Source organism: Aquarana catesbeiana, linkage group LG09 (genome assembly GCF_042186555.1).
Source record: "Aquarana catesbeiana isolate 2022-GZ linkage group LG09, ASM4218655v1, whole genome shotgun sequence".
Taxonomy (NCBI): domain Eukaryota; kingdom Metazoa; phylum Chordata; class Amphibia; order Anura; family Ranidae; genus Aquarana; species Aquarana catesbeiana.
Window position 1 is genome coordinate 24,374,924 of NC_133332.1, and position 25,446 is coordinate 24,400,369.

Sequence of the window (25,446 nt, forward strand, 5' to 3'; positions counted from 1 at the left end):
TGGAGCGACACACAGCCTGCCCCGCCATGAGGGCCTTTGTGTTTTGTGTGTTTTTTTTTCTCTCGTCGGTTTCCTTTGCTTCGGAGGAAGCGAACAGTCACACGCTTTTTTTTTTGTCTTTTTTTTTTGTCTTTTTTTTTAACCTTTCACTCCAAATTGCTTTTAAAATTAGCATTTACTATAAAAAGTAAGAAGCATTAGATTTGTTTTAGGCGGGAAGAATAGCCCTGAGCACATTCACACGTTTTTTTTTTTTTTTAAACCTTCTCCCCGGTCGGTAGCCGCCTATGGTTTTTTTTTTTCTGCCTTGTCCACGGTATAGATCAGGGTCCGAAGCGTCTTAGTGGTGTAGGCCTTGGCCTGCAGGAAAGAACATGGCGCTTGCATTTTTTTTTTCTATGGTATGCCTTTTTATTTCCTAATTCACTGGCACGGTGGGGGCTTGTTCCGTTGTCCTAACAAACCCATAGAGTTCGGCCATGCTTCATTTCTTTTTTTTTTTTTGAGTATCATCAGTAGACCAGCACGTTGGATGCTTGGGACTTCATTCGTAGAGAGAGGCCCGGTAGGCCAGGTGACTAGAAAAAAAAAAAAAAAGTTAGGTAGCTCGTGGCGGTTTGCCAGCTCCATCGTCGATGAGGCCCAGCAATTTCAGGTTTTATTATAGAAGGACAGCGAGGCTTCCAAGTTCTACGACCTCCTTGGCTGTAGTTGGCTTTCCATCTCGGGTTCCTTCATGATTGTCTCTCCTGTTATGAGCGACCGTAACGAAGTCACTGTGGATCCGCCTTCACCGGCGGCTGTACTGCGGCAATATCTGAGCTTGTTTTTTTTTTTCTCTCCAAAAAAGGATCACGCTCGTGGAAAAAAAAGAGATAAATAAAAAATTAAGAAGAAAAAGAACGGAAAGGCTTTGGATGCTTGCTCAGCACGAGGTGGAGGTAACAAGACGGGCTTACGGATGGAGAGAAAGTCGTGGCCGAGGAAGTCACACGGGTCAACCCGTCAGGCCGTCACCATTGAATTTCACATCTTGGCTAGCCAAGCGGTTCTCCGATGTCCCGGCAGAGATATTGTCCTTCTACAGAAAAGAACGTTGGGAAATGCTAAAAACCGAGACATCCATTTTTGCCGGTGCTGGCATCGCTAAGGCCTCCTCCTCTTGTTTTTATTGCCTATTAAGCAGCTGAAAAAAGGTCTCGCGCTCACGCAACCCCCCCCTTTCCTCGCTCGTCAGCTGCTGGCGCTCTGGAATTCCACCGCAGAGCCCAAGAGTCGAATTAGTTCCGCTTCATACCTGATTAACTCTACGGTTTCCCCACTGTCCTGAGGCCAGAGGTCCACCCCCTCCGAGGGCGTGAGGATCTGACTGGTGAACGCCTGGAGGGTGAACTCCTTCTTCTGCATGCTGGCGATTTCAAAGTGCGGGTAGCGAGCTTGGAATATCCGGGAGGACAGCTTCATCTTCTTCAGGACGTCGGAGATGAGGAACCAGTTACCCGGTCTGCAGGTAAAAAAAAAGGAAATACATTTCAGATGGATATAAAATGTGTACAGCTGTGATCCAAAGTTCGCACCCGCTGCCAGAAATGGTCAAATCTTGGCATTGATATTGAAAATATGACGGATCGTTGCCAAAAAAACTTAGGGATAGTGATGATATGAAGCCATTTATTATCATATTATATATATAAAATCTCTAAATATAGATAGATAGAGAGAGAAAATCTATCTATACCTACATATATAGAATTATCTCTATCTCTCTTTCTCTCTCTCTCTATATATATATATATATATATATAGATATAGAGAGAATATATATATATATATATATATATATATATATATATATATATATATATATATATATATATATATATATATATATATAGAGAGAGAGAGAGAGAGAGAGAGAGAGAATATATATATATATATATATATATATATATATATATATATATATATAGAGAGAGAGAGAGAGAGAGAGAGAGAGAATATATATATATATATATATATATATATATATATATATATATATATATATATATATAGAGAGAGAGAGAGAATATATATATATATATATATATATATATATATATATATATATATATATATATATATATATATATATATATATATATATATATATATATATATATATATAGATAGTTCTAGATCTCTATATATGTAGATATAGATAGATTCTCTCTCTCTCGAGATCTCTCTCTCTCTATATCTATATATATAGATATATATCTATATCTATATATATCTATACATATCTATATATATATAGATCTCTATATAGATATAGAGATATATAGATCTATATATGTAGATATAGAGATAAATAGATCTATATCTCTATATATGTAGATATAGATAGATACTCTCTATATATATATATATATATATATATATATATATATATATATATATATATATATATATATATATATATCTAATCTATCCATCTATAGAGAGAGATATATATAGTAAAATGCCGATCGTTGCAATATTTTAAGTCACATTGTATTTGCGCAGCGGTCTTTCAAATGCTTTGTATTTAAAAAAAAAAAAAAAAAAAAAAAAAAAGGAAGTTTTGAGTTTTGTGAATTAACCACTTCCATACCGGGCCAATTCTGGCACTTCTCTCCTACATGTAAAAATCATATATTTTTTGATAGAAAATTACTCAGAATCCCCAAATATTTAATTTTTTTAGCAGAGACCCTAGAGAATACGGTATTTGCGCAGCAATTTTTCAAACGCTTTTTTGAAAAAAAAAAAAAAAAAAAAAAAAAAATGGTTTCAGGAATTGAAGGAAAAAAAAAAAATGAACACACAAAAAAAAAAAACACAAAAAAGTTAGTCTAATTTGTTTGTATGTGAAAGATGGTGCAGCACTAAGTAAACAGATACCAAACATGTCACGTGTTAAATTGCGCACACCTGTGGAACGGTGCCAAACTTTGGTACTTAAAAATCTCCATAGGCGACGCTTGAAATTTTTTTTACAGGTTACATATTTAGAGTTAGAAGTCTAGTGCTAGAATTATTGCTCTCACTCTGACGATCGCGGCGATACCTCACATGTGTGGTTTGAACGCCATTTACATATGTGGGCGCGACTTCCGTATGCATTTGCTTCTGCGTGCGAGCTCGCAGGGATGGGGGCGCTTTAAAATTCTTTTTTCATTATTGTTCATTTTATTTTTACACTTTCCATTCCGGCCTTAAAGGAATGATTTTTTTTCCCATCTCAAAAGGGCAAAATGCCTTTTTTTTTTTTTTTCACTTTTAAATGTAAATGTGAGATCTGGGATTTTTTTTCTTACCCCAGATCTCGCCATAAGCCCATGCTTATTTCTATTACAAGGGATGCTTACATTTGTTATAATAGGAATTAAAAGTGATAAAAAAAAAGAAAGTTCAAAAAAGGTGTAAAAAGTAAAATAAATAAGAAAAAAAAAAAATTTACACCTTTTTTAAAACATTTTCTGTCCTTGCTTTAAAAAAAGGTGTAAAAAGTAAAATAAATAGGAAAAAAAAATATTTTACTTTTTACACCTTTTTTTAAAACATTTTTTTTTCTTGTTTTCAAAAAGGTGTAAAAAGTATTTTTTTTTCTTATTTTACTTTTTACACCTTTTTTTAAATCAAGAAAAAAAAAAATTTAAGCGCCCTGTGCCTCCGCGCTCGCACGCAGAAGTGAACGCATACGCAAGTCGTGCCCACATATGTAAACGGTGTTCAAACCACACATGGGAGGTATCGCCGCGATCGTTAGAGTGAGAGCAATAATTCTAGCCCTCGACCTCCTCTGTAACTCTAAACAGGTAACCTGTAAAAAAGGTTTAAAGCATAGCCTATGAAGATTTAAGTATTGTAGTTTGTCACCCTTCCACGAGCATGCGCAATTTTAAAGCGCAACATGTTAGGTATCTATTTACTCGGCGTAACATCATCTTTCATATTAGACGTAAAAAATTGGGCTAACTTCACTTTTTTGTTTTAATTAAAAAAAAAAAAAAATTATCCCCCCCCTAAAAAAAAATTGCGTTTGTAAGACTGCTGCGCAAATATGGTGTGACACAAAATATTGCAACGACCGCCATTTTATTCGCTATTTTATTCATAAAATGTTTAGGGATTCTAAGTAATTTTCTAGCAAAATAATACGGATTTTAACAAATGTCAGGAAAAGGCTTTAGGGCATGAAGAGGTTATAAACCGCACGGCGCGTATTTTTGCTCCTTTTAATTCCTACAAGTCCTCTGATGTGCAATTCCTCACATTGCCCACAAGAGGGAGACGTTTTCCACCATAATAATAATGAGCAGCGCCTGGCAGCCTCTTACCCGCTAGTCAGGGAGACCTGCAGGTTGTAGCAGGGGATGAGCGGGGCCTCCGAGAACTCAAACAGGAAGTCGTCTTCCTCCTCCTTCTCCCCTTCCTCCTTCTTGGACGTCTCGGAGGGGTCTAGGAGAACGTTGTGGCAAACTTCATCCTTCGCATCTGAAAAAAAATGTTCCTGCAAATTACAACAACGACCAGAAGATTCCTCCCCTCCCCGTCCTGTATGGGATGAGGTCGGGTCACCTTCCTACTCTGTGCTGGGGACCTCTGCTGGACGATGGGTGTAATGCTGAGAAGTAAGGACGCTGTGCATGCGGCTCCCCCCAACACATTCATGTCCTTTAAAGCTGAACTTTGGACTGTTTAGACGTGGTCTTCCCTGGTACCTTCTTACTTTCTCATCAGCATGCTTATTACATTTAAAAAGAAAAATCTTTGCATTTTCATTACAGACCTTATTTTAGACCCGGTGATGTCATCACTGGGTCTCTGTGCTTCTCTATGCAATGCGGGCAGATCATGGCTGGTGGGAGCTTCATGAAAACATCTCAGCACTTCTCTCAAAAACCCTCAGCCCTGATGTAGGCAGTAGCCCGGCTCTTGGGAAGAGTTATGCAAAAAAAAAAAAAAGCGTAAAAAAAAAAAAAAAGCCTTGATGGGTGGAGGTCAGACCGGCGTTCCTTGGCAGGATGTATTTGCAGGCAGACCAGGATAGGAAATGCTGACATGCAGGGAGGTATCTATTGTGAGCCAAACAGTTTACCTTGGGCGGCATTTTTTCAGGAGGAGCTACCCCCATCCACCCCCCCCCCCACTGACCACAGATTGGGGTAAAGAGCCAATCACAGCAGCTCTTTACAATGTGATCAGCTGTGTCCAATCATAGCTGATCATGATATAAACACACTTACAGGTTATCAGCATTCCTTTCCTCACCCAGAGGAGAGACGGTAACTGGCTACTAAGACAGGGGGACATCTACAGTGTCCGGATTATCAGTGCAGCCCCAACAGTGCCGCCTATCAGTGCCCAACAGTGAAGCCTATCAGTGCCCAACAGTGAAGCCTATCAGTGCCCAACAGTGAAGCCTATCAGTGCCCAACAGTGCCGCCTATCAGTGCCCAACAGTGAAGCCTATCAGTGCCCAACAGTGAAGCCTATCAGTGCCCAACAGTGAAGCCTATCAGTGCCCAACAGTGCCGCCTATCAGTGCCCAACAGTGCCGCCTATCAGTGCCCAACAGTGCCGCCTATCAGTGCCCAACAGTGCCGCCTATCAGTGCCCAACAGTGCCGCCTATCAGTGCCCAACAGTGCCGCCTATCAGTGCCCAACAGTGAAGCCTATCAGTGCCCAACAGTGAAGCCTATCAGTGCCCAACAGTGAAGCCTATCAGTGCCCAACAGTGTCGCCCAAACAGTGCCCATCAGTGTCGCCCAAACAGTGCCGCCTCAACAGTGCCCATCACTGCCGCCCAAACAGTGCCCATCACTGTCGCCCCCAACAGTGCCCATCAGTGTCGCCCCCAACAGTGCCCATCAGTGTCGCCCCCAACAGTGCCATCCCAACAGTGCCCATCACTGCCGCCCAAACTTTGCCCATCAGTGCTGCCTCAACAGTGTCGCCTCAACAGTGCTGTCCAACAGTGCCTCCTCATCAATGCCACCTATCCTCTGCCCTGCTGACTCCGTCCCATGTGCCGCTGACCCCATCCTCTGCCCCGTTGACCACATATGTGGCATTTAGACAAATCATGTTTCAGGGTCTGGGGTGGGACAAATTTAGATTTGGGGGATTTTCGTCTTGCCCGGGGGCAGCACAAAAAACACAAAATCCACCATTACTTACATGGGATGCTCGGCCTCTGCGATTAAAGGAATGGAAATCAATGAATGAAATGGACGGGACAAGGCTGTGAAAAGGGCTGGATGATGCTGGACATCCACCAGCAAGGAACTGGCAGGGGAAAGGCTCTACCTGACTTGCTGCAGCTTTCTAGTGCACATAGTGAGAAGCTCACAGTGTGCGGTGATATCGGAGTAAGCCATTTTATCCCAGGAGAGAGTCAAGTGAACACAAGTCTTACCTAATACAGAGCTACTGTAGAAGTCCCATGATGCCCGGGGGTCGCCGTCGGAGCGTCCTCGCAGGTCTGACAGGTAATCTGTACAGAGAGAAGATAGACGGGTGAGAGCCAGGAGAAGACAAACATCCGAGGTACGGAGCTCCAGACCAGAACTTCACCCGAGTCAGTGTGCGGAGAGAACGGTGCGCCCTCCATGCAGCCCTGAAAGGATAAATATCTAATACATTGCAGTACAGACCCCGAGCACACTGTGCGTTCATCCTGGGTGCGTCCAATCCCAGCGTCTTCCTGCACCCAGGAGGCACAGGAGCCGTACCCATCCCCCCCCGCCTGAGGCTCATCATAGTCCAGTACTCCGAGCTCTGGTCATATGTCCCGGAACACACAGACCCCAAAACCCAGGAACAGCCAATCAGCCGCTGAGTACATCAGCCTATCACAGACTCTGGCAGGCTGCCGGGGGTGGGGCCACTTCCATGTCCCCCAAAAATGTCAGGATTGAGTGCTCAGTGTGCAGGTGATCATACCAACCCCCTCCCCCCCTTTATTTTCACCTGGTGATACCAAGAATAAGATCCCTCCTGTCCTCGGGTGACAACGCTCAGTCCTGTACTGTATCTATGGAGGGGAAGTGTTGTCACCGCAGGACAGGACTACCAGCAGGAAGATTTCACCCAGACCCAGGAGCCACCACTATACAACCTGCTAGGACTATTTACCCCGAGCTGTACACCGACTATATACCCCGAGCTGTATACCGACTATATACCCCGAGCTGTACACCGACTATATACCCCGAGCTGTACACCGACTATATACCCCGAGCTGTACACCGACTATATACCCCGAGCTGTATACCAACTATATACCCCGAGCTGTACACCGACTATTTACCCCGAGCTGTATACAGACTATATACCCCGAGCTGTATACAGACTATATACCCCGAGCTGTATACAAACCGACTATATACCCCGAGCTGTATACAGACTATATACCCCGAGCTGTACACCGACTATATACCCCGAGCTGTACACCGACTATATACCCCGAGCTGTACACCGACTATATACCCCGAGCTGTACACCGACTATATACCCCGAGCTGTACACCGACTATATACCCCGAGCTGTACACCGACTATATACCCCGAGCTGTACACCGACTATATACCCCGAGCTGTACACCGACTATATACCCCGAGCTGTACACTGACTATATACCCCGAGCTGTATACCGACTATATACCCCGAGCTGTATACCGACTATATACCCCGAGCTGTACACTGACTATATACCCCGAGCTGTATACCGACTATATACCCCGAGCTGTATACCGACTATATACCCCGAGCTGTACACCGACTATATACCCCGAGCTGTACACCGACTATATACCCCGAGCTGTATACCGACTATATACCCCGAGCTGTATACCGACTATATACCCCGAGCTGTATACCGACTATATACCCCGAGCTGTATACCGACTATATACCCCGAGCTGTATACAAGCTGTACACCGACTATATACCCCGAGCTGTACACCCGACTATATACCCCGAGCTGTATACCGACTATATACCCCGAGCTGTAAACCGACTATATACCCCGAGCTGTATACCGACTATATACCCCGAGCTGTACACCGACTATATACCCCGAGCTGTAAACCGACTATATACCCCGAGCTGTACACCGACTATATACCCCGAGCTGTATACGAGCTGTACACCGACTATATACCCCGAGTTGTACACCGACTATATATCCTGAGCTGTATATGAACCGACTATATACCCCGAGCTGTACACCGACTATATACCCCGAGCTGTACACCGACTATATACCCCGAGCTGTACACCGACTATATACCCCGAGCTGTACACCGACTATATACCCCGAGCTGTATACCGACTATATACCCCGAGCTGTATACCGACTATATACCCCGAGCTGTACACCGACTATATACCCCGAGCTGTACACCGACTATATACCCCGAGCTGTATACCGACTATATACCCCGAGCTGTATACCGACTATATACCCCGAGCTGTACACCGACTATATACCCCGAGCTGTATACCGACTATATACCCCGAGCTGTATACCGACTATATACCCCGAGCTGTACACCGACTATATACCCCGAGCTGTATACCGACTATATACCCCGAGATGTACACCGACTATATACCCCGAGCTGTATACCGACTATATACCCCGAGCTGTATACCGACTATATACCCCGAGCTGTACACCGACTATATACCCCGAGCTGTATACAGACTGTATACCCCGAGCTGTACACCGACTATATACCCCGAGCTGTATACAGACTATATACCCCGAGCTGTATACAGACTGTATACCCCGAGCTGTATACAGACTGTATACCCCGAGCTGTATACAGACTATATACGGACTACATACCCCGAGCTGTATACAGACTATATACCCCGAGCTGTATACGGCTATATACCCCGAGCTGTATACAGACTATATACCCCGAGCTGTATACAGACTATATACCCCGAGCTGTATACAGACTATATACCCAGACCTGTAGAGGAATATATAACTAGCACATACGGCCCCTCGCTGTGTACTATAAGTGGAGTTGCACTTTAAGTCACATGACTAGAACACAAGATCAGGTTCTCCGGCGCCATCCCTGACCTGTGACCCCCAACGTACCGCTCAGGAAGGTCCTCATGGCTTCACTGCTGGCCAGCTTCATAGGCGTCTGTCCGGAGTAGGTGGCCAGCGTGGGATCGGCACCGTAGGAGAGGAGGAGCCACACCGTCTCTATGTTGTCGTTGACCACGGCGTCATGTATGGGCCTGTCAGAAGAACATTGGGTGATAAGTGATACAATCCGTTACATACCATCCAAACAATCCCCCTACGAGACTTTTATATATACTTTTGGTGTTCACTCTGATGTTGTTTCAGGAAGCTGTGTACAGCACCCTCCCATCAGCCATGATCTGCCTACATTGCATAGGGAAGCACAGAGACCCAGTGATGTCACAGAGTCGAAAAAAAAAAAAAAAAAAAAAAAAAAAAAAAAAAAAAAAGGTATGTAATGAAAATTGCCTGCCTTTACACACACATGAACTTGCCCCCAGTGGCATCCCAGACTGTAGGGTTTAATATTGATTTGGCCCACCCTTTGCAGCTAAAAACAGCTTCTGAGAAGGCCGTCCACAAGGTTTAGGAGTGTGTCTATGGGAATGTTTGACCATTCTTCCAGAAGAGCATTTGTGAGGTCAGGCACTGATGTTGGATGAGAAGGCCTGGCTTGCAGTCTCCATTCTAATTTATCCCAAAGGTGTTCTATGGGGTTGAGGTCAGGACTCTGTGCAGGCCAGTCAAGTTCCTCCACCCCAAACTCCCTCATCCATGTCTTTATGGACCTTGCTTTGTGCACTGGTGTGCAGTCATGTTGGAACAGGAAGGGGCCATCCCCAAACTGTTCCCACAAAGTTGAGAGCATGAAATTGTCCAAAATGTCTTGGTATGCTGAGGCCTTAGGAGTTCTCTTTATTGGAACTAAGGGGCCAACCCCTGAAAAACAACCCCACACCATAATCCCCCGTCCTCCAAATGATTTGGACCAGAGCACAAAGCAAGGTCCATAAAGACATGAATGAGCGAGTTTGGGGTGGAGGAACTTGACTGGCCTGCACAGAGTCCTGACCTCAACCTGATAGAACGCTTTTAGGCCACTTACACACTGGAGGTGCTTTTCATGCGTTTTAGCGCTAAAAATAGTGCCTGTAAAGAGCCTCTCAAGTCACCTCAATTTAAAAGCCCGAGTGCTTTCACACTGGGGCGGTGCGATTGCAGGACGGGAAAAAAAAAAAAAAATAATAATAATAATGATAATAATAATAATAATAATAATAATAATTTTAAAAAAATATTTATTTTTATTAATTAAATATATATATATTTTACCATCATCATCCTGCTTGATGTCAATCACTAGTAATGATAAAAAGCCAGCAGGCTACCGATCATGTGACAACTGTTACAGCCAATCACAGTCATGTCTTGTAATCGGGCATACCTAATGGGCCAGGTAAAGGCACACTGGGGAAGGGTGAAAGGAGTTCGGTATAGTCTCTAATTGGAATATATATATATACACACACACACACACACAAGGACCACTGTATAACGCTACATCGGGGGTAGGTGACCTTGGCAGTTCAGCTGTGGTGAAACTACAAACCCCATCACACCTCTGCCTCTAGGAGTCATGCCTTCTAGCTGTCAAAAGTCTTGCAATGCATCATGGGACTTGTAGTTCTACAACTGCTGGGAGTACCGAGGTTGCCTACCCCTGCTCTGTATACATATGCAGCCTGTGCCTCCTGACTAGTAGTGATTGTACTTCACTGTTCCTCCATCTTTCAGCTCATGAGTAGGAGGACAACCCCCCCCCCGGGACGCGAACTTCAAAAAACAAAAAAAAAGGGGCGGGGAGACGATTACAGCTGTTAAGCCGCCGCGCCGCGTCCCCGGAGTCCACCTTTCGAATGGAAAAAAAATATATATATTTATATCTGACCGGTATGCGCCTTTAATTTTGTCCCTGGAACTCCAACAATGCGACTTATAAAAATAGCGGCTACACAAAAGCGAGCGTGGAAGAATGCAATTAATCATCTGTCACTCAAGTATTAATTATGCATATCCAATTAAGCAGCTACCGCTTCGCACATTTTTTTTTTTTTTTTTTCTACAGGCGCTACAATATGCGAGACGGGAATGCCAAGCCGTCCGCTTCATCCCTCCCAACTCCCCCGAATCTCCCTGCGTCCTCCAGAGTGCAATAACTCAGTTATGTTACATCCTGTATGCACGGTCGCCATGGAAACCGCAGGCCTCGACTGGGCAGGAGACCATCTTGGAACTTTTCCTGGGAGGCCCCCCTGGTCACAGCGGAGAGAGCCGTCAAAAGCTCCAGTGACTACGCACTTGGGTGTGTGATACCGATTTCTGTGGATTTCAAAAAGGAAAGGGAAGCTCCATATTCATCGACGTCTTTTATCATCGCTGTCTGACACATTCCCCGAGTCCAAGATTCCAGCCTTTTATAAGAAGGTTCTCCTGGCTTGGTCCTCAAAAAAAAAAAAAAGGTTCAAAGGCCAGGACCTGGCGCAATCTGCTTCCAAATATAGCGGATACGACACAGCACACTGGGTGATGAATAGGAATTTTGTACTCACTGTAAAAGCCACTGGGAGTCCACTGAGGGACACGGGAGGTCCTCACTGTCAAGTTGTACTTTACATCTCCTGAGGACAAAACTCGTAGGGGGGGGGGGGGGGGAGATAATGGCCTATGAAGTCACAGCGTGGTGGTTTTGAGTTTTTGTTACCCTGAGATGCTTGTAAGTATATTTGCATTAAATTAATTGGTGTGATTAGCCACTATGGTCCACTATGGCCACCCCCATGGCTATATAAGAACTGGCAGACATCAGAGATGACAACTGTGAGAGCCAGTGACGGAAAAGGACCGGAGAAGACAGCAGCAGAGGGAGAAGACCGGAGGAAGAACATATCACTGGAGGGAGAAGACCGGAGAAGACCAGAGGTAGAACATATCACCGGAGGGAGAAGACCGGAGAAGACCAGAGGGAGAAGATACGTTGGAGCTACGACGGGAGGGACATTCTTCACTTTTAATAAAGGACTTGTTAAAAACCGTCTCTTGTTTTTATTTACACTACACTTGGGATGAATGGGTAGGGGTACAATGTACCTCATACTCATTCACATTAGGGGGGTGGCGCGGGATCTGATAAGCCCCCTGCCCAAAGACCCCCACAACCACCGCCCAGGGTTGTCGGGAAGAGGCTCTTGTCCCCATCAACATGGGGACAAGGTGCTTTGGGGTTGGGGGGCAGAGCTCCTCCTGCACCAAAGCACCCACCCCCCCCATGTTAAGGGCATGTGGCCTGGTATTGTGGGGGGGGGGGGCAGGGGCGCTCCTCCCCCTTTCCTGACCTGCTGCGCTGCGTGCTCGGATAAGGGTCTGGTATAAATTTGGGGGGTGGGGTCCGCGCTTTTGTTTTTTCGGCATGGGGTTTCCCCTCAAAACCGAAGGGTCCAATATTGTCTTGGGGAGCGTGCCCCACGCCGTTTTTTTTTTTTTATTTTGGTGTGGGGTTCCCTTTCAAGACCCTCAAAGCACAAGTCGGATCAGTTAAGATGATGATCCGACTTGCATTCAAATCAATGGACTGGAATTGCGCCCAAGTCGGACCAAAGTAGTGCAGGAACCTTTTTCAAAGTTGGACCGACGCAAGTCGGACCAGTTAAGACGGCTCTCATAGGGAACCATTCATTTTGACACGTCATGCGACTTGCTCCAACTTCCAGAGCACAAATGTCGGAACCAGTGTGAACCGGCCCTCGAGGTACAGGGGCAAGACTAGTTAAGAGTTATGCCGCGTACACACGATCGTTCGGACATTCCGACTGCAAAATCCATGGATTTTTTTCCAACGGATGTTGGCTCAAACTTGACTTGCATACATACGGTCGCACAAAGCTTATCGGAAATTCCGAACGTCAAGAACGCGGTGACGTACAACACGTAACGACGAGCCGAGAAAAATTAAAAGTTCAATAGCCAGTGCGGCTCTTCTGCTTGATTCCGAGCATGCGTGGAACTTTGTGCGTCGGAATTGTGTACAGGCGATCGGAATTTCAGACAACGGATTTTGTTGTCAGAAAATTTGAGATCCAGATCTCAAATTTTGTGTGACGGAAATTCCGATGGAAAATGTCTGATGGAGCCTACACACGGTCGGAATTTCTGACAAAAAGCTCCCAGCGAACATTTTGCGTTGGAAAATCTGACGGAGCATTAGAGTTAAAGTGGTTCTAAAGGCTCAAGGTTTTTTACCTTCATACATTCTATTCAAGGAGATTAAAACCTTCTCTGTGCAGCAGGCCCCCCCCAAATACCTACCCGAGCCCCATCTCAATCCAGCGATGTGCAGGAGTGCCTCAGCTCTCTGGGGACTCTGCCTCCTCATTGGCTGACACGGCAGCAGGAGCATTTGGGTCCCATTGCTGTCCGTCACAGCCACTGAGCCAATCAGGAGAGAGAGGGGGCAGGGCTGAGCCGTGGCTCTGTCTGAAGGGACACGAAGAGCCGCAGCTCGGGAGCCTGCTTGGATGCCTCCATTGCAAGCTACTTGCCGGAGGGAGGGGCCAGGAGCACCAGTGAGGGACCCAGAGAAAAGGAGGATCGGGGACACGCTGTGCAAAACCACTGTACAAAGCAGGTAAGTATAATATGTTTGTTGTATTTTTTTTTTTTAAAAGAAAGACTTTAATGTCACTTTAAAGCTCCAGGGGGATGATGAACAACCTGGCTGACCACGAAGGCCAGATTGTCCTCCTGGGAAGGGACAAGGATGACAGACCTAATGGATACATGCCACACTGGTGGACTTGCATATCCCAAAATGGGCAGACATCTTTTCTGTGGGAGAACAGAGGATCAGGTTGGGATACATCTCCAAGGATCAAACTGGTACAGGAGCTACAGCCGGGAATCCTTATATCTAGTTGATCCCAAGGGACCAGGGACAGGTCCACTAGTCTGCAGTGGCACAGGAAGGTGAGGAGCCGACGAGAGTGCCTGGCCAAGGTTCAGTCTGTAATCCTGAGAGGGCACTCTCTGCATCTGATGACTGGTAAGGTGTTGCCAGTGGGGAGGCACACCTTCATGCTAGTGAAGGCTTCTCTGCGTGTTTAAAAAGCTTCTCACCATGGACCTTGTGGGTGGTAAGAGTACCAGGCTTGGAAGACTTGAGAGTGCCAACCCCAGGAGTTGAAAATATAAAATGAATGGAACTTCTTATGCTGAGGCAGGTGGACAGTGATATCTGAGATGATCACGTCAAGGGCAAGATTGAAGAGATGTTGTCCCTCAAAGACCAGCCAGGTCAAATTCTCCTTGGATGCAATGTCTGCCTTCCATCACTTTACCCAAAATGCTCTGCGCACCTGTATGGACCGATACTGTAGGCAAGCCAAAAAGCTTCCAGCAGGCCATTACAGCCCAAACACTCCATGCATCTGCTCTACACAATAAATGAGAAAGTGATCCATTTCTCTTGCCACAACAAGGTGAAGGACAGGGCCTTTTAAAGAGTTTTAAAGGGGCATTCCAATGGTTAGTTGAAGCAAGCCTTAAATGTGAAGACACCCTCTATTGGACTAGTGGTTTTCTGCTAGGAAGGGGTCACCAGGAAATCCACAGAGCATACAGACCAGTGTTTCGCAAAATCGATCCCAAACAGGAACAAATCCAGCAAAGAGAGGGTGTAATGCAAAGGTCTTTACAACTGTGGGAGCTCTGAAAAGGACCAAGACTAAGAACAGTAGACTGATCCTCTAGAGCACAGGTCTCCAAACTTTCTAAATAAAGACCCAGTTTACTGGCCTTCAGACTTTAAATGGGGCTGGACTGAGGCCTTTGGAACTTGAAAATGTACTGGTTGTCAGTGGGAGGAATGGTGCCCCATCATTGGTGTCAGCGGGAGGAATTGTGCCCCATCATTGGTATCTGTGGAAGAAATAGTGTTCCATTATTGGTGTCAGTGGGAGGAATAGTGCCCCATCATTGGTGTTAGTAAGAGGAATAGTGTCCCAAGGGCCGGATAAAGTTAAGCAAAGGGCCACACCTTGCCTCTGGGCCACAGTATGGAGACCACTGCTGTAGCTTTCCGCGTCATTAAGAGCCAAAACAATCTATTAAATCTTGACCAATAGCAGAAGACTTCTATAGCTCAAGCAAAGTGTCTTCAGGGTGACCCAGAACCAGCATTAGAAATGGTCACTGCAGCCAACTGCATGGCCGTCTCTGAGGCTGCGGGCGGATCAGCAATAGACACTGCAGGGGAAGGTGCAGGAGTACACCGAGCACTTCTACAGTCACGACTGGTGAGGAGCTGGGTGAATGGTGACCACAAGTCTGGTGGAACTGGAGTAGTAGTGGTCCAGGTCAGAGGATAGAGGACTCGGTCTCAACCAGCAGAGTGAAGATGACCAAAGTCACTGTAGATGGGTTGCAGGAAAGGAACGAAGACTGGAATTCAATGTGGCTGCTTTAAAGATTTCTAAACCCACGAGCAGAAATTTAATATTGCAACTATTTACCAGGAATGGTGACAAAAAGTAAGTCAGCATAGGGTCACCTACCAATAAGCCTCACAACTGCATAAAATACGGCACAACGTAAGAACTGATCACTTTTCAGCCAACTGCAGTTCTATCCAGAGAGAAGAACGTCTTCCAGCACTGAGTCATTATTAGGAGACATGTTGCTATGAGAGCAATGACGTGAAGTCACCAGGCTGCGAGGACGCTGAGGACCGGGGACAGCAGACAAGGTGAAATGGGAAAGATGGTGAGAAGGGAGACAAAGGGACGGGAAGGTCGGGTGCAGGAGACGGGGGACGCAGGATGGGGGGTGGGGGGTGGGGGAGAGATGATGTCTGGCATTGCAGAACTAGTGGCTCAGCATCTCATGCGACTTCATGTTGTTGATGTGCTGAGCATCTCGGCAACGTCTCAACATCACAATTAATAAACAAAAAAGGTTTGATTTCATAAGGTGACGACACAAAGATCTCTTCATCAAATACAAATAAGCTGGTTTGAAATCTCAAGCCCCCTGCAGAGACTATCATGTGCTTCCCTAACATTATCCCATCAGTCTAGGACTGGGGAAAGAAAGAAAGAAAGAAAGAAAGAAAGAAAGAAAGAAAGAAAGAAAGAAAGAAAGAAAGAAAGAAAGAAAGAAAGAAAGAAAGAAAGAAAGAAAGAAAGAAAGAAAGAAAGAAAGAAAGAAAGAAAGAAAGAATTTATTTTACACATACACTCACCAGCCACTTTTAGGTACACCTTGCTAGTAGTGGGTTGGACCCCCTTTTGCCTTCATTCTTGGTGGCATAGATTCAACAAGGTGTTGGAAACATTGCTCCATAGTGACATGATAACATCAGTTGCTGCAGATTTGTCGGCTGCACATCCATGATGGGAGTCTTCTGTTCCACCACATCCCAAAGGTCCTCTATTGGATGAGATGTGGTGACTGTGGAGGCCATTGGAGTACAGGGACCTCATTGTCCAGTGGTGAGATGATTGGAGCTTTGTGACATGGTGCATTATCCTGCTGGAAGGAGCCATCAGAAGATGGGGACACTGTAGTCATAAAGGGATGGACATGGTCAGCAACTATACTCAGGTAGGACGTGGCATTTAAATGATGCTCAATTGGTACTAAGGGGCCCAAAGTGTGCCAAGAAAATATCCCCCCCCCCACCATTACACCCCCACCACCAGCCTGAACTGGTGATACAAGGCAGGATGGATCCATGCTTTCATGTTATATACACCAAATTCTGACCCGACCATCTGAATGTCGCAGCTGAAATTGAGACTCATCAGAACAGGCAAGGTTTTTCCAATCCTCTATTGTCCAATTTTGGTAAGATGGTACGAATTGTAGCCTCAGTTTCCTGCTGACAGGAGTGGCCCCTGGTGTGGTCTTCTGCTGCTTTAGCCCATCTGCTTCAAGATTTGATGTGTTGTGTTCAGAGATGGTATTCTGCATACCTTGGATGTAACGAGTGGTTATTTGAGTTACTGTTGCCAGTCTATCATCTGGAACCAGTCTGCCCATTCTCCTCTGACATCTACAAGGCATTTTTCTCCACACAACTTCTGCTCACTGGAAATTTTCTCTTTTTCAGACCATTCTCTATAAACCCAAGAGATGGCTGTGTGTGAAAATCTCAGTAGATCAGCAGTTTTTGAAAGACCAACCCGTCTGACACCAACAACCATGCCACGTTCAAAGTCACTTAAATCCCCTTTCTTCCCCATTCTGAAGCTCGGGTTGAACTTCAGCAAGTCATCTTCACCACGTCTAGATGCCTAAATGCATTGAGTTGCTGCCATGCGATTGGCTGATTAGCAATTTGTGTTTCCAAGCAAATTAACAGGTGTACCTAAAAAGGCCGGTGAGTGTATGTTGCCAACTAGCCACTGGTCAACTGAGTGCAAATGCTTTTGAAAACCTACATCTCACCAAGTGACATCATCATAAATATCAAGAGACCACGCCCAAAGCGACTTACTAACCGGAGCAAGATCCTTGAGGGATGAGAAGAGTGCTTGCTTTGGGAAGGCAAAAAAAGGCGGTGAAAATGGTTATCACCGTCTGTAATTACACCAGCCACCAATAGAGGGAGACACACAAAAAAATCTAACTGGTTGAACAGACACGGGCTGGATGGAAATCTTGCATACAAAATCAGGTGCACTAAAGCTGAATACACATTATACAACTTTTGTTGTTCAATTTCCTTTAGATTAACCTTTAATAATGTAGTGCAAGGACCTGCCTGATTACAAACACATTGAAAGTGATTAGGTTTGACCTCAGATTATATGGTTTTGGTAAATCTAAAAGGAAAGTTGTACAAAAAGATTGTATAAAAGTTGTATAGTGTGTGTAGTCAGCAGCTTGTAGGTAGGATGTCCATTGAGGGTACTAATACTCCTTCCTTGACAGCCCTGATGAAGAACTGTCTGACCCCCTGCAATGTGTTGGTACCTTTTATCTTCTTGTTGTCTCAATTTTACCAGCAAAAAACGATTGTGGACCCTTTAAGGAGACCATGTGGTGTTCTTTGTGTCCATTTCCCCTGGATTTCTCAGTGGAGGCCATTGTTCTTTTGGGAAGTGGGGGGGAGGGGTCCGCTTTATGGTAGAGCTGCTGAGGTTCAAGTCATCAAGCCTCACCAAAGCTCCCTGGCTGGCAGTTTGAAGATTCAGGCTGGCTTCACACTGGTGCGATCAGACAGACATCACAGGTGAATCGCACCAAAATTGCTGTGCAGATCACATTTGATGTCTGTGCGATGCAAATCCAAACTGTACGGCTGAAATCGCATCGCATCCGCACCAAAATGGTGCGGGGCCCTTTTTTTGGTCCGCACTGGAATGTGTTCACACCTATGAGATCCGATTCCTGCACCATTTACACAGTTCGCGCTGCGATTCGATTTGGGGGGCGTCATTAACTTTATGTTGGCACCCACAGCCGTTCGCAGATGTCAGTGTGACCCGCCTGCGATTCAGGTGCGATGCGGGAAACCCGCACAGGAAAATCGCAGGGAGTCCCGCATAGCAGCAGTGTGAACCGAGCCTGAATTACAAGAGCCTCATACCCACATTTTCTCTTGAGGCAGACTGCCAACCACCTGCAGATTCTCAGCTGACTGGTCTGATGGGCAACCATACCCACTGCCATACCGGGCCTATTCTGACACGTCTCTCCTACATGTAAAAATTATCATTTTTTTCTACAAAATTACTCAGAACCCTCAAAAATTATATACCGTATATACTCGAGTATAAGCCAAGTTTTTCAGCACATTTTTTTGGCTCAAACCCCCCTTCTTGGCTTATACTCGAGTGAGGGTCTTGAGTGAGGGTGCAGCCTCATTGTGGGCACAGTGCGGCTGCAAATGGGCACAGTGGAGGCTGCAAATGGGCACAGTGGAGGCTGCAAATGGACACAGTGGAGGCTGCAAATGGGCACAGTGGAGGCTGCAAATGGACACAGTGGAGGCTGCAAATGGGCACAGTTTACCCAGTAGCTGCTACATTTCTCACCCTAGGCTTATACTCGAGTCAATAAGTTTTCCCAGTTTTTTGTGGTAAAATTAGGTCCCTCGGCTTATATTCGGGTCGGCCTATACTCGAGTATATAAAGTATGTTTTAGCAGAGACCCTAGGGAATAAAATGGCGGCCGTTGCAACTTTTTATGTCACACAGTATTTGCGCAACAATTTTTCGAATGTGTTTTTTTGGGTTTCATGAATAAAAAAAAAAAAAAAACAGTAAAGTTAGCACAATATTTTTGTATAGTATAAAAGATGATGTTACGCCGAGTAAATAGATACCCAACATGTCACGATTTAAAATTGCGCTCACTTGTGGAATGGCGCCAAACTTCAGTACCTAAAAATCTCCATAGGCGATGATTTACATTTTTTTTATAGGTTACATGTTTAGAGTTACAGAGAAGGTTTAGTGCTAGAATTATTGCTCTCACTCTAACGCATGAGGCGATACCCGATTTGAAGACAGTTTACATATGCAGGTGAGACTTGCGTATGCTTTCGCTTCTGTGCGCGAACACACGGGGACGGGGGGAGGGCACTTTAAATTATTTACTTTTTATTGTTTATTTTACTTTAATTTTTTAAAATTTTTACACTTTCTCTTTAAATTTTTCTTTTTTTGATCACTTTTATTCCTATTACAAGGAATGTAAACATCCCCTGTAATAGGAATTGTATAGGTCCTCTTTATGGAGAGATGTGGGGTCTATCCTCCAGGCTGGAAAGATCAAGATAAAAAAAAAAAAAAAAAAAAACGATCTCTTTCCAGCCGTGTCCCTGGCATGGTTTACTTCCACTGGCCGGAGGTGACGTCATAACGTTGCACCCGGGCCTCCGAAGGTCATAGAGATGACTGCGGACCATCTGGTCTCCGGAAATCTCTATGGTCAACATCTGGTGGTGGCAGATTTTTCTCCGGGTCGTTGAATGGCACTGGCAAGCACGGAGAAGCACCGGGAGGGGGGTCTTTATTACAGGACAGTGGTGCATTCTGGGGCGTCACATAAAATGATCCGGCCGCTGTACACCCGCTGCACTGCTTTCATTAGAAATTCAACAGTCGGCTTATGGACAGTACGCTCCAGGAGGCAGAAGCCATTGGGAGTGTGTGTAAAACCTTCCTCCACCCCCTTTATGGTGGTAGTAAAAAGGTTAAAGGATAAGCAGCAGACTGGACAGCGTTTCTCTGCCACTCTGCTCTCTTCTCCTACCAACATCTTTTCAGCACAAATGATTGGCTTCTCCTCTCGCAGTCGGAGCTCTGCTGTACAGCAGACCGCAAGAGGCCGATACCAGATCACATTCAGGTACTTACAGTTTGCGTTCCAAAGAGATTTTTATATTATCCATGCCAACTCTACATTAGTGTTGCAAAAATCCCCCACTATTCATACAATCCCCATTAACCTCTTAACGCCGGGGGCCTCCCGGACCTTTAAAAGGTTTATGATGCCAGGAGGAGGTGGCGGGGCTTAAGATCACATGACCACTGTGATTGGCTGTCACGTGATCCGAAAACTCCCCCGTCGCAGGCAGCGATTGGGAGCTTTCAGTTAGGTGCCGGGAAATGTCCGCCCGCGCTCTCGGCACAGCTCTAGTGACCGGAAATCACGCAAACATGCGGCCTCTCGCTGCCAAGAGGCCGCCTACTTGCGTGGAGGGCGGCGCCAAGGGGTCAAGGAGTATAGAGCGGCTATTTGACTTACCGGGTCCCATCCTGAGCGCTGCAGTTGACGTTGGCCCCGTTGTACAGAAGGACCTGTAAGATGTCGGTCCAGCCGCGTGAGCAGGCTTCGTGCAGGGCGGTGTATCCGGCGTTGTCCCGGTGGTTGATGTCTCCTGGATCTCGCTGCAGACAGAACAGCACCACATCCTGGAGGAAGGAGGAACAACAAGACTTCAAAAGACTGCGCCAAACTGCCGACGGCAGCACATTCCTTCCTTCTACTGTTCTACAAAGACCGCGCGTGCAAAGGGATTAAAACAAACATACGGCTTTATCAGACCGTCACCGGGCCACAGCTTGTGTTTTATTCTGTCTGTCCGGAGTCACCCTGAGATGTCTAGGAGAACGTATGCAAAATATGGATTCTCTCAAGGTCGGTGTACGTACACACAGTGCATACGTATGCTTGGCCTGCCATGGCTTAACGTGGACCTTCACCCCCCCCACCCCCAAACAGAAAAACTGACTGTGCCAGCATCACTGCATACCCTTCCATTAATGTCACACGAGCCGCTTCTTAGAGCCGGGGGCCCCAACTATTCAGTACAAGGGCCACATTGTCTATTTGTAAGTATTCATAGGCTGAGAAAATTGCGCATCAGAGCCCCTCCCCCTTACATCAGGGTGCCTCTTCCCCTTACATCAGGGTCTCCATCAAAGCCCCCCTCTTACATCAGGGTCCCCCTTAGTGCCCCCCCTTACATCAGGGTGCCCGTCAGAGTCTCCCCGTACATCAGGGTCCCCCTTAGTGCCCCTCCCCCCCCCTTACATCAGGGTGCCTGTCACAACCCCTCCTTGCTTCAAGGTCCCCATCACAGCACCCCCCCCCCACCCCCCTTACATCAGGTTCCCCATCAGCGCCTCTCCTTACATTAACCATTAACGCCCCTATTAAAGCTGTTCTTACATCAGGGTCCCCACCAGAGCCCCTCTTACATCAAGGTTCCCATCAGAGTCTCCTGTTACATCAGGGTCCCCATCCGAGTCCCCCACCCCCCTCGTTAAATCAGGGTCCACATCAGAGCCCCTCCTTACATCACTGTTCCTATTAAAGTTGTCCTTACATCAGGGTCCCCATCAGAGCCCCCCTTACATCAAGGTTTACATAGTAGGTGAGGTTGAAAAAAGACACAAGTCCAAGTCCAACCTATGTGTGTGATTATATGTCAGTATTACATTGTATATCCCTGTATGTTGCGGTCGTTCAGGTGATTATCTAATAGTTTCTTGAAGCTATCAATGCTCCCCGCTGAGACCACCGCCTGTGGAAGGGAATTCCACATCCTTGCCGCTCTTACCAATAAAGAACCCTCTACATAGTTTAAGGTTAAACCTCTTAAATCCCCATCAGAGTCTCCAACAGAGTCCCTCCTTACATCAACGTCCCTATTAAAGTTGTCCTTACATCAGGGTCCCCATCAAAGCCCCCCTTACATCAAGGTTCACATCAGAGTCCCCATCAGAGTCTCCTCTCACATCAGGGTCCCCATCAGAGTCCCCCACCCCCCTCCTTACATCAGGGTCTCCATTGGAGCCCCTCGCTACATCAACGTCCCTATTAAAGTTGTCCTTACATCAAGGTTCCCATCAGAGTCTCCCCTTACATCAGGGTCCCCATCAGCGTCCCCCACCCCCCTCCTTACATCAGGGTCCCCATCAGCGTCCCCCACCCCCCTCCTTACATCAGGGTCCCCATCAACGTCCCTATTAAAGTTGTCCTTACATCAAGGTTCCCATCAGAGTCTCCCCTTACATCAGGGTCCCCATCAGCGTCCCCCACCCCCCTCCTTACATCAGGGTCCCCATCAGCGTCCCCCACCCCCCCTCCTTACATCAGGGTCCCCATCAACGTCCCTATTAAAGTTGTCCTTACATCAGGGTCCCCATCAGAGCCCCCTCTTCTATCAGGGTGCCCAACACAACCCCCTTCCTTGCATTAAGGGAATCCATCAAAGCCCCCCCCCCCCTTACATCAGGGTCCCCATCAGCGTCCCCCACCCCCCTCCTTACATCAGGGTCCCCATCAACGTCCCTATTAAAGTTGTCCTTACATCAAGGTTCCCATCAGAGTCTCCCCTTACATCAGGGTCCCCATCAGCGTCCCCCACCCCCCTCCTTACATCAGGGTCCCCATCAGCGTCCCCCACCCCCCTCCTTACATCAGGGTCCCCATCAACGTCCCTATTAAAGTTGTCCTTACATCAGGGTCCCCATCAGAGCCCCCTCTTCTATCAGGGTGCCCAACACAACCCCCTTCCTTGCATTAAGGGAATCCATCAAAGCCCCCCCCCCCTTACATCAGGGTCCCCATCAGAGCCCTCTCCTACATCAGGGTCCCCCTTAGTGCCCCCCCCTTACATCAGGGTCCACATCAGAGCCCCCTCCCCTTCTGCATCACATGTCCCAAGAGGCCGTAGATCCATTCACAAGGAGCCGGGCAAGCTCACACATGCTCAGTATGGAGCCGTTCCTCAGGAAACCACAGCCAGCTCCCATATCCAAGAAGGTGCCAGGGACCCGAGACAGTAAGAACCACCGGCTGTGGGAAGAACACACTCGACCCCGGGGCACTGGTAAGTACCTCATTTTTTAAAAGTCAGCCGCTACAGTGTTTGGGAAGAAAGAAAACCACTGGAGGTTCCTCTTTAAAGCGGAGTTCCACACACAAATGGAACTTCTGCTTTTCAGAACCCTCCCCCCCACTCTGGTGTCACATTTGGCACCTTTCAGGGGGGAGGGGAGTGCAGATACTTGTGTAAGACAGGTATCTGCAGCCACTTCCTGGCATAGACTCCCACTCACATTTCCCGTCCCTGCGCGGTGTCTCCTGGGAAACACGGGTCCCAGGAGATAGCGGGGACCAGTTACGACGCGCAGTGCGACTCACGCATGCGCAGTAGGGAACCGGGAAGTGAAGCCGCAATGCTTCACTTCCTGATTCCCTCACCTAGGATGGTGGCGGCAGCTGCCAAGAGTCGAGCGAGTGATCGGCGTCGGCTGCCGACATCGCTGGACCCTGGGACAGGTAAGTGTCCATTTATTGAATGTCAGCAGCTGCAGTATTTGTAGCTGCTGGCTTTTAATATTTTTTTTTTTTGGTGGACTCCCGCTTTAAGGAGACCCTAGCTGAGGGCCGCATAAAATCTTGTAGAGGGCTGGGTGTGGCCCATGGAGCGTAGTTTGGAGACCCCGTTTTAGATGAAAGGATTAGGATTTTATCCTCCTGGTTTCCTTGTGGCAATGTTCACGTGACCCTGACTGCACATGAGCACCTTGGGAGGGCCACATCGCCACTTCCAGGGACACCTCACCTGATCTTCCGCATGCGCCGTATTAGATCAGGGCAGCTTCTTACTGAAGGATAACAAGCCGCACCAGATCACATACAGCTTATGTGCCATATGTACTCTGGGGTACCCGGGTACGGAACAATATCATGCCGCTACACACATGGACGGCACACACACACGCGGCATGGACGGCACACACACACACGCGGCATGGACGGCACACACACACACACACACACGCGGCATGGACGGCACACACACACATGGCATGGACTGCACACACACACACGGCATGGACTGCACACACACACACACGGCATGGACGGCACACACACACACACACACACACGGCATGGACGGCACACACGGCATGGACGGCACACACACACACACGGCATGGACGGCACACACGGCATGGACGGCACACACACACACGGCATGGACGGCACACACGGCATGGACTGCACACACACACACACACACGGCATGGACGGCACACACGGCATGGACTGCACACACGGCATGGACGGCACACACGGCATGGACTGCACACACGGCATGGACTGCGCACACACACACGCGGCATGGACTGCGCACACACACACGCGCGGCATGGACTACACACACACGCGCGGCATGGACGGCACACACACGCGCGCGGCATGGACTGCACACACACACACACACGCGGCATGGACTGCACACACACACACGCGGCATGGACGGCACACACACACACACACACGGCATGGACGGCACACACACACACACGCGGCATGGACGGCACACACACACACACGCGGCATGGACGGCACACACACACACACACGGCATGGACGGCACACACACACACACACGCGGCATGGACGGCACACACACACACGCGGCATGGACGGCACACGCGGCATGGACGGCACACACACACACACACGCGGCATGGACGGCACACACACACACACACGCGGCATGGACGGCACACACACACACGCGGCATGGACGGCACACGCGGCATGGACGGCACACACACACACACACACGCGGCATGGACGGCACACGCGGCATGGACGGCACACACACACACGCGGCATGGACGGCACACGCGGCATGGACGGCACACACACACACGCACACACGGCATGGACTGCACACACACACACACGCGGCATGGACTGCACACACACACACACGCGGCATGGACTGCGCACACACACACACGCGGCATGGACTGCACACACACACACGCGGCA

The 25,446-nt window shown here is 47.4% G+C and overlaps 1 protein-coding gene across 1 annotated transcript in view; it reads right to left on the minus strand.

The window, feature by feature from the left end:
• Positions 1–202: 202 nt before the first annotated feature.
• Positions 203–25,446, minus strand: part of BCORL1 (BCL6 corepressor like 1) — a gene marked incomplete in the record, with an annotated part of 153,659 nt that continues 128,415 nt past the window's right edge. The window contains 5 exon segments of the mRNA XM_073598146.1: positions 203–1,504; positions 4,365–4,521; positions 6,447–6,524; positions 9,147–9,292; positions 20,890–21,056. Coding sequence (XP_073454247.1) covers positions 1,234–1,504; positions 4,365–4,521; positions 6,447–6,524; positions 9,147–9,292; positions 20,890–21,056 — 819 coding nt within the window.